At 38.6% G+C, this 10,209-nt stretch overlaps 1 protein-coding gene across 1 annotated transcript; it reads right to left on the bottom strand.

Moving 5' to 3' along the window:
* Positions 1–8,013: 8,013 nt before the first annotated feature.
* Positions 8,014–9,170, bottom strand: LOC119554445. The gene is made up of 2 exons (XM_037865357.1): positions 8,883–9,170; positions 8,014–8,267 (listed from the first exon to the last, which is right to left on the bottom strand). The coding sequence occupies exons 1-2, from the start codon at positions 9,092–9,094 to the stop codon at positions 8,087–8,089; spliced, it is 393 nt and encodes a 130-aa protein (XP_037721285.1). The 5' UTR covers positions 9,095–9,170; the 3' UTR covers positions 8,014–8,086.
* Positions 9,171–10,209: the final 1,039 nt, after the last annotated feature.

Here is a 10,209-nt window from a genome sequence, read left to right as displayed (position 1 = left end):
CAAAGGAAATTCCTTAATTTAATGAAGACATTCTGGCACACCATCGGAACAAAAACAGATGGCCAGACTAGACCAGGAGACCATTTAAGCTCAACCACCTAATGAAAGACATCTGGCTGGTGACCACAAATGGCCCGGCTCGGCCCAAGATGCATTAACCAAAGATGTGCCGAGGCATTTCCAAGCAAGCGCCACGCGGCGTATGCGTAATGTTACACCCAACAGTCGGCAGATCTGAACATCTGCCTTTTACCCTTTTGGCAGTGCGATGTGTCAAAAGACAGAACGAGAACCGCAGGTGCGGTATTCCCTGCTCTCTGGTTTTTGTGTGTGAATGTTTTTGTGGGAGGGGATGGGGGTGGCTCAAGCGCTTTTGCATACTGTAACCGTACGAGTAACAACATGCACACGGGGGCAAACATTTTTGTAAACACAGTTTACAGTGCGGTTAACAAATATTCATGGCGCACACGGCGTATGAGTGTTGCCCTCGTGGCACTTGATAAAACGCGAACACTTTGGTCCACGGGGAGGCGGTTCGTGGTGGAAAACAGCAAAAAGCCAACCGAGAGTTGGAGAGCAGATGTGGGGGGAGGTGACCGGGTGATGAGACAAACAAAATATAAAGGAAAGCCCGAAACACTTCATTATACTTTCTAATTTCCCCTTTATCGTTGCTGCCTTGCCTCTTTCTGTCGCATTTATGGACATTGTTGGAGTAAAAAAATCCTTTACCTGTATCGTTCGTTAATTTAAGGCTAGTAGTAAAAAAATAATTTTAAAAATCTAAGAGATTTAAAAAAAAATATATAGCTACCAAATATTTTAACTTTAATAACTAAAAGACAACTAAAAAATTCGGTTGCTTTAAGAGTTAAATAAATTTAAAAAATGGTCATATAATAATAATTAACTCTTATTAACTTAACTAATATTTAAAAATGTTTTTCTTGGTTTAGTTTAAAAACGTAAAAAGTTCAAAAAAATTGTTTAGTACTACAATAAAATTAAACATCAATAAAAAGTTTACAAAGACAAAATTCTTACTATAGAAACTTAAAAATATGGCTTATTTTTATCAGCTTTACAAAATGAGAAAAACCTCACTTAAGTTAATGATTTAACTATACGAATCTGCATACCTTGACTGAAAATCCTTGACCACTATCCGTAAAGCCAGGATACAGTGCCAACCGAAATTAATTGCACAAGTGCGACTGTTGTGAAATTACTGTTGTGAGAATTGTTAAACTTGCGTAAGCCGGGTAATGAGATATCATTCCGATGTCATGGGCAGGACTCTTTTTGGCCGGATTATATGCGAAAAGGACAGGGTTGAAATGCTTAAGCACGAGTGGAGCTTAACGCATTTTTACAACACACACACACACTTATACGGACGCACACAAACACAGACGCACACACACTCTACGAAAGGCAGGACATTCAGGCAGACAGTGAAAAATATGACACCCTATTTCCGTTTCCTGTACGCTGACAATAATGGCAGACAATATGGCGCAGCTTACGCTCAAAAGTGATTGCCACACCAGCCGACAGCTAACCAAAGTTTCGTTGAATGTAAAAACAAAAAAGCCGCTCTCGCTCGCACACACACACACACACACACACTTACAGCGGCAGAAAAGCTGGCAAAAGATTATATGTCTGGGATTTTTGGGGTAATTTAAGCGGCTTTTTGCCAGGAACCAAAAAGAAAATCCCGAAAAAAATTATGTGTGTATATGTAAGGGCGACAGCCTAACCCTGTGCAAGTTTTAAATTAATTTTCATTAAATGTGGCGCACACGAAATTGTTTTAAAGTGATTATGGCCGTGGAAAATTATGCTCCTAATAGAGGAGCAGACGGGGGGATGAAAATGGGGATTGGCAAGAGGATGGAGAGGCGCCTAAAAGCAGGCCACGGCTGTTGACAATGATGGCGCATTTAACGGTATTAGACAGGATGTCGCTGTGTGCGTGAATGTGAGCCCGGAAAACTGGGGAAAACCGAGAGAGTGAGCGGCAATAAAGAGTGTCTCTGGTTTCCCCAATCAATATGCATTGCATTATTGTCATCCCTTTTTTTTAATAAATATCTTTTTAATTATGCATAAATTATAATTAACTACTCGGGGCAGCCTCTACTGCCAGATAGGCAGCAGTCGAATCGCAGTCACTGCATAATAAATGCCTGGCGCACATAATTAGTGTTAATTATTGAATTAATGCACTCGCCATTGTAATTTCATATCCACGAGATGCACTCGGCCATCCCCTTTATCTCTGTTTTGTCGGCATATTTCAGTTTACTTTTTAAATTGGCCATTATTAAATATCGCAAATATAACACACACACATTTCACATGTGAATATGTTTTAATTATGCCTTTAAGTGATTTACATTGATATTTTTCGCCCAAGTGGGACCCGCGAGTGTACGCGAAAAATACCAAAGACTAATGAGCAGCACTTGAGGCTGAATGGGAATGTGCTAAATGAATTGATTATTCACGTGAGTACTTCAGTTGCTTTAATTATTGGTAGAGCTTGTGAGCATAAATGTGAACATTTTATTGTGAGCTCAAATGGTTGAGGAGCCAAATTTCTGGAGCTCTGTTTATTTGGACTTAAGCTAAGCATATCGATTATAATCTATCATGATGTTGTTTGTTCTTTATGGTTTCTGAAGTCATTAAAGTGTCAAACATATTGGATTAAGCTAGTGGTTCGAGTGTCTTAGATTGGCTCCGAAAGAAAGGTAAACGAAGCTTTGATATACATTTCGGTTCTTGATTTATAATATGAGAGATTATAATTTCGTTTGCTTAGTATATGCTGAATTTATGACCCCTGTTTAAATATCTCAAGCAAATTTGCCTATCGTAAATTTCAGCGAATTTTAAACAAACTAGTTGTAAAGATATAAATGTATTTTATCTTTTATAACAATCTACCTATCTGAAATTTTGGAACAAATTAAGTGGTTGCATTTGTGTGATTCAATTTACGACCCTTTAAATAGCTGTCCTATTAATCTGTTAAGATATCGATTGAAAAATCAACAATGCCCATACGGAGCTGTACAAATTCCCCGATTATCCAGCCAGAATGTCAATTCCAATTTTATTTCTTTCGAAATTACCTGCAGCAGCAATATAATAACCCCGACCATTAGAAGACAAACAAGTTCCCGAGCACCGCAATTGCCGGCGAGTGTCTGTCGCTGTCTGGTCTTGTTTGTGTTGACTGCTGTCGCCCCCGCACATCCGAGCAACCTTTCAACTTTATTTATTAAAAGTGCTTATTACTTTAACACTTGAGCGCGATTTAACACGATTTGCTCAAGTATTTTCGTACGACAACGAGGACACATTCCGGCTTTCCCGTTCGCCAAAGAGCAAGCGAGTGTCAAGGTATGTCTCTGTCTGGGCCAACTGTCTGTCTGTCTGACTGGCTGTGTGTCCCTGCTCGAGTGTCCTGTGCCGGGTCCTCGTCCACCCCCTTGGATCCTTGAGTATTTAGCTTACCTACCGAACACCGAAAGCAGTTTCATCTTTTTCATGTGCAGCGAGCAGCTCTGCCAAGATAGCAGCTTCATCATTTTACTCTTTTTCCACTTGTACACTGAGAAAAATGTATCGGGCCTGACAAACAAATCACTACAGTTTAGAGATCACTTTAATAATTGATTTTCCGGCGTCTGAAAGTATGCAACAACATGTCTTAAGCTTTAAGTGCAATAAACTTATTCAGAATGGCAAATTTCCTTTATTTGCTGCATACTTTTAGGCACAAAATTAAATTTAAGTGTTTTTAAAACTTAGTGATTTGTGTTTCAAGCCCCTATATGTCTTACAAAACCTTTGGGATTTATACCTGTGAAGTTTCCTAAAAGACATAGAAACAGTCATTAAAATACAATGTACTGTTTGTTACTAAACAACGAAAATAAATTTAAATTACGATAAGAAATAAATTATATAAGTATTTGAAAATTAAACATATTAAGAATTTAAGTCCTACACCAATAAACATTATGTGATAATTATTAAATTATAATTATATTAAATTAATTATGAAAATAAATATTGTTAAAAGAAAAGAATTATTAAATTTCATTTATATACTTAAAGCCAATATATTTAATGTTTGGATAAATAAAAAATGTATCAAAAATTACTTTATAACCTATGAAAGATTTGAAACTTAATGCAGCTTAAGAATATATATATATGGTCCATTGATAAAATATTTTTCCTTGTGCACCAAGTTGTCCTTGGCTGCTGGCTCGGTGTGTGTGAGGTGGGTCCTTGCTTGCTCTTCAACGCCTGACTGTTGGCTGTAGATCGACTTGACTGCCTTGGCTTCAGCTCCAGCCCCTGCCACGCCCCTTTCCTGGGGTGCTATCATTGGCAGCATTTTGCTGGGGTTTGCCAGGGGTTTTTTTGGGGTTCTGGGGCCTGCCCCTAATATTGCCCTTGACTGTTGTCAACATGTTCAGCGTATTTGTTGTTCGAGTTGTTCGTTGTCGTTGTCGTTGTTGTCGTTGTTGGTGTTGCTGTTGACTTTAAGTGTGTTGATTTCATACAATTAACTTTTTGTCTGTTTGTTTTGTGCGACTTCTGCTGGCGTTCGCTCTAATTTCCTGCTCAGCTTTCTGGGGGAAAGTCGGGAAAGTCACTGACATCGTTTGACAGCCACGTGAGCTTTAACAAGCTGGGGCAAAAACGGCATATCTGAATCCGACCGCAACGTGGCGTATACGCAACGTGAATTGTATTTTTTTCATTTTGGTTTTTTTTGTGGTGTTCTGCAGCCAAAGCAAGCTGGAAAATTTAATATTTATTTTTATGTTTTTGATTTAATTTTCCTCTTTTTCAACTTTACGAGAACTGTGTGAGTGTGCTCGCTCGGCCACAGTCATGAGGTTTTGCCTTGTTGCTGCTTTGGGGATTTATGAAAAATTTAGTTTTCCTTGTTATTTTTACGGTTCTGAGGTGATTTTTATTTTTATTCTCATCGCGGGACGCGCGTTAAGTTACCGTTTTATATTTTTATATTATTTCTCATTCACGTTTTACGATTGTATGTGACGCGAGTGACTGTGTGAAATGTCATTTGTTTTAATTTTCCAGACGTACGTGAAGCGGATTATTTTAATTTATGTTTCACCTATACACATACGCACCTTTCACTCATCCTGCGGACGCCTGAAAATCTCCGCTTCAAGGCTATATTTAAATTAGCATTTTGACCAAGGCCCACAAATCTTTGCTAATTTATGGCACTTCCTTTATATATTTTAGGCCATAAAAAGCAGATATATAAACTGGCTGCTCGGTGATTAATGCGTCATAATTAGAATTGTTGGCTGGCTACATGCATAATTCCACGTGGCAACCCTATAAATCATGCCCCGGTGAGTGTGTGCCGTAATCTAGCCACCAAATTCGTTGTCTGTCTGTCAGAGACACTTAACTTTCGTGTTGGCAGGTTCATCGTGAAAGTGTCAGCACACACACAGATATCTACACAAGCCCATAACCCATAGCCCATAGCCCACACCCAACACCCACACTCCACCTGTACCCTCTCAGCCAAAATAAATGCGTTATGCGTGCGCTTAAGTGCTCATTAATTTGGAATGTCAAACTATGTTGACTAACGCAAACGTTCCACGTTTAATCGCTTTGAAGAGGACCTCGTTGCGGTCTTGATGAGTTCCTGGCATGCTCTATTCTGCATCCCTGTCAAATTGATTTAGAAGAGCCCCATAAAAGCGGCCCGGTCAACATTTAGGCCCACGGACACACAACCACACCCGAAAATGGAGGCCGACATCAGGTGGAGGATTTCACGTAGCAAGGCATTTTCAATTGAGATATTTGCAAATGTTTCTGCTGCTTTTAGGCTCAGAGAAAGAAAACTGTTAAGCAATTTAAAAAATTCTTTTAAAAAGGTATTTTTTAAGTATTTTATTTTATATTTAAGGCTATAATCTAAGTACCATATCCCATTTTATTAAGGAAAAGGCATATATATAGCTTTATATAAATATATAATTTCAATCCTTTGCTTAAGAATTTATTAAACTTTTAAAAACGGAACCATAAATTTTAGACTCAATATATATTTATCAATTTTATGTATCAATCTTCTGATATTTTCTCCAAGTGCTCCAGATTTCGAATCCGTCTATTGTTGGCCCGTGATCTCCTGACTGGAGTCTGGAAAAAATCCGTTCGGCCTAAAAGAGATGCGGGCCGACTGGCCAAAATGCAACTGGAGGCTGCCGACGTGCCTTCCTTGCGGTCAGTTGTTGCACGTTGCAGGGTCAGAAGTCATTCAGCCTCTATTAGGCTGCTAATTGAAATACCAGTACGAGGATTGGAGCAGCCAGGCCAAGGGTTAACTGCTGCCGGAGTGCTCGAATTTCGATGGGCAAGGCAAAGCGAGAGATACGGAAAGTATAAACTAATTAAGAGTTGCAAGCTCAAGCACAGCAAAGGTAATTGCAAGTTAATTAATTAAATAGTGCAGTGATTTGAGATTCTCCGATTGATTTGCACTTTTTTTTTGGGATTTCTTTGATGGAGTTATTTTGTTGGATTTTTTCTGACTGTTAAAATGAAATGATATAAAAGGGATTTAAATTAAAGTTAAAGCTGAAAAACTGCAACTTTCAGATAAAATAAATGAAGTATAATAATAAAGTGAGTTCAGCAAGCTTGAGTTAAAGCACAAAAAATTGTAAGCCCAATATGGATCACATCTTGCCATCCCATCTGCATAATTATCTCACGTTTATGAGGCAAACCTTTGGCTTCGCTGTTTTATTTTTACGCTTCTGTTTACGTGCTATGCAGTTGGGATTCCATCATTAGGAATTAAGCAAAAGTCAGTGGCGGAAGCCAAGTACTTGTCAAGTGATGATGATGCCGGAGTTCTTTGCAAGGCCAAAAGTTTTTAGAGTATGCGGGTTATTTCGCAACTCCCCGACCCCGGTGACTCCATTCAACTTGGGTTCGCTTCGCTTTTTTCTTCATTTTTTATATTCATTCTTCTTCCTGCCGGTGCTGTTGCTACTACTACTACTACTGCTACTGCCGCTGCATCCTTAAATATTTTCCCTTTAATTAAAATTTCAACAAGCCAGACTCCCGAGCGAAAGAGACAGGGATTGTGGGGGCAGAAAGAGAGAGAGAGAGAGCGGGGCAGTATGGCAGACATGCCCGCATAAATTAACTTTTGCGTAGGTGACTGCGCGCACGGTTTGTATGGAGTTACCCGGGTCTTTGGAATACGGAATACGAAATAGGGAGCGTGGTAAGCTGGGCGTAAGTGCCTTATCTTAATGCCCCGCCATATCTGGGGCCTAATGCATATAATAGGCCAGGCCTGCTATTTAAAGTCTAACAACCCTTTTTATATGCAAATTGTTGCGCCACACGTACACGCCCCAACGCCTACATCCGCCCTTTTCCCCCCCTTTTTTGTGACTTTACCAACCATCCATCCAGCCAGCAACTTGACATTTTTTTAGATACTCCACGGTGAGCCCGCCTGCAACCCCTTTTTAATTTCCCTCATTTAAGCATTTTGTGAAAAGTCATATATACACTCGTACGGTTGGGTACGAGTCCTTCTTTTGGTGGGCGGTATGCGTGAGTTACGTTTCAACTTTTTACACGACTTCAGGTCGCCTGGTGTACGTGAGTGTGTGAAAAAACGTTAAAATAATTTGCAATTTAAATAGTTTTAATTAACTTTCACTAATTTGCTGTCGCTCAACTTGCACAAGTTGGCAAACTAATTTTAAAGTGATTTATTATTTAAACAGCTTGATGATTGGCAGTGCCCCCCTCGAAAAAAAGAGCCAAACTGCCAAAGGCCTAATTAGCTAAAGGTGAAAGGGGGACCCCCCTTTTTCATCTGTGTCGTCGACTCTTTGACAATGTAAAATTGGTGCAAATAACCTTTTGCCCTCGGTCTAAAAGGGAACTTGGTGTACAGGTAATACTTTATTAGCCACAATCAAATAAACATCAATGGGGGTGCACTCAAAAATAAAATGCCTAGAACTTAGGTCAGTATAATGCATTCCTCGTAGGTCCAAAGAAATGTTGACAAACAGCCGCCTGATCCGTAGACAAAGGTGTGATTATAATTTCTGGTCACTTTAAGTCCTAGTATAAGCAGCAGCAGAATCATCAGCAACAAAATTATGGAGGCCACCTCTTGACAGCGAAAACTTTTACAAAAACTGTGAAAGATGTATTAGTTTTATCAACTGGGAGTTCAAAAATCATATGAAATATTATATAATGATAAAAAATGTTTAATGGTAACTATTTGATTACAATTAACTAGCTTTCCCCTCCGCGCCCTTTTTGCGTTAAAAAAAAAACAATCTGAAGCAGGATCTTATAACAAATTATGGATTATAGAAGTGTAGTTTCAGGGTCCCATTCTGAAAACCATAGGAAACACGAAAACATCGAAATCTGTTTAAAATTGTAACAATATTAAAACGTAACATTTTATTGTAGAATAGAAGATATTTCAACCACAAAGTCATAGAGGTATCCCACGTCAAAATCGGACTACAATAACTCAAGTTAGGGAGTCTAGAAGTGCAGTTTTGGGGTCCCATTTTGAAAACCCGAAAATACGAAAAAATCGAACATGAAAATGGGTTAAAATTTTGACCCTCGTTAAAAAGAATAATTCAAATGCAGGTTATTGGAGAATTCATCCACAAACTCATAGAGGTATCCCACGTCTAAATCGGAATCCAATAACTCAAGTTATGGAATCTAGAAGTGTAATTTTATGGTCGCAATCTGAAATCCATTGGAAATAGGATAAAGTTACTTACCGATATCCCTCAACTATGGATTGCGAACTAGTTTTCCTGATTAGATCAACGCGGTGACGACTTCTGGCCCGCTGTACCGCCTGACGGGCCCCATCGCCCACTTTTCGGCGGTACTTACCAAAGATCTCAGTTACACTTTCCCGGGTCCGTTCCACCATCACCCGAACAGGTGTGGGATCCTTGAAGCAGCCGTCGCTAGATAAGGGAGCCATTTTTTTTTTATTGGGGATTGTAGATGTAGTCAGCTATATGTACAAGTTATTTCATTTTACATATGCAAGTTTCAGTATACATTACCCTATTGACATATATGTGACAAGGAATTCATGGCATATGTAGATTAAAAACTAAAATGTTATATTATTTAAAAATGTTAACGATCTATTTAAATAAAAACAGTGAATAAATTATTATATTAACCCTATTAATGTTTTACAAAATGAATTAAATAAATGCTTTTCATTGAATCTTCAAAAGATAAAGCACCAAGTAGGAAAATAAGTAAATTATGATTATCTTTTTAGGTCGCAGCCTGCGAAACTTAAGCCATTCAAAGTCTGAGCCAAATTAATAACATTATGCAAATTTTAAAAGATCCCATAAATCAACGCATAGAATGTGCCATGAAATAAATGTGCGCCCAAAAGGCAAATAATGGCAGAGTCATTAGATAAATTTATATCGAATTCCACACAAACAGTGGCAAATTGAAAAAAGACAACGATGGCAACAACAACGAGCTAAAAAAAAGCAGATAAGGGGGAAATCGATAACAACGAGCAAATTGAAACCGAAAATTTACAGTAATCAGCATAATATAGAAAACCGCCATTAAAATCATTATGTACCAAGTTTAATGCCTATTTATGGCCGATTTCAATTTAAGTAGCAAACCAGCCTCCCCCTGGCAAACAAATCGGAATACACACTGAAATACCGAAAACCTGCTGGCGTTAATTTCCAATAAAAAGCCGCTCTGCAAAAAGTAATTAACAACAAATTACGAAACCGTAGCAAACAAAAACGGGCTGTACAACCGCCGCAACCAACACACTTAAAGCTAATTAAATTTTACGCTGATTCCCCCTACCCCGCGAGTCCCACGATCCATAACTGATTGTTGGCAATAACGACGACCGCAGAGAATCGAGAGCCACAACATCTGGCACAAGTAGAGCCAAAATAATAACACTATATGTATAAAATAAAAATGATCAAAAAGCTTTGGCATTCATTTAAAAGAAAGCTCGTCGGTGGCCCAATGAAATCAAATAAATTAAGCGCTGACCAGCAGCCAAACACAATTTGAAGCCACCTAATTGATTTG

The sequence above is a fragment of the Drosophila subpulchrella genome, chromosome 3L, assembly GCF_014743375.2.
Source record: "Drosophila subpulchrella strain 33 F10 #4 breed RU33 chromosome 3L, RU_Dsub_v1.1 Primary Assembly, whole genome shotgun sequence".
Classification (NCBI taxonomy): Eukaryota; Metazoa; Arthropoda; class Insecta; order Diptera; family Drosophilidae; genus Drosophila; species Drosophila subpulchrella.
This window is presented reverse-complemented; position numbering and strand designations above follow the sequence as displayed.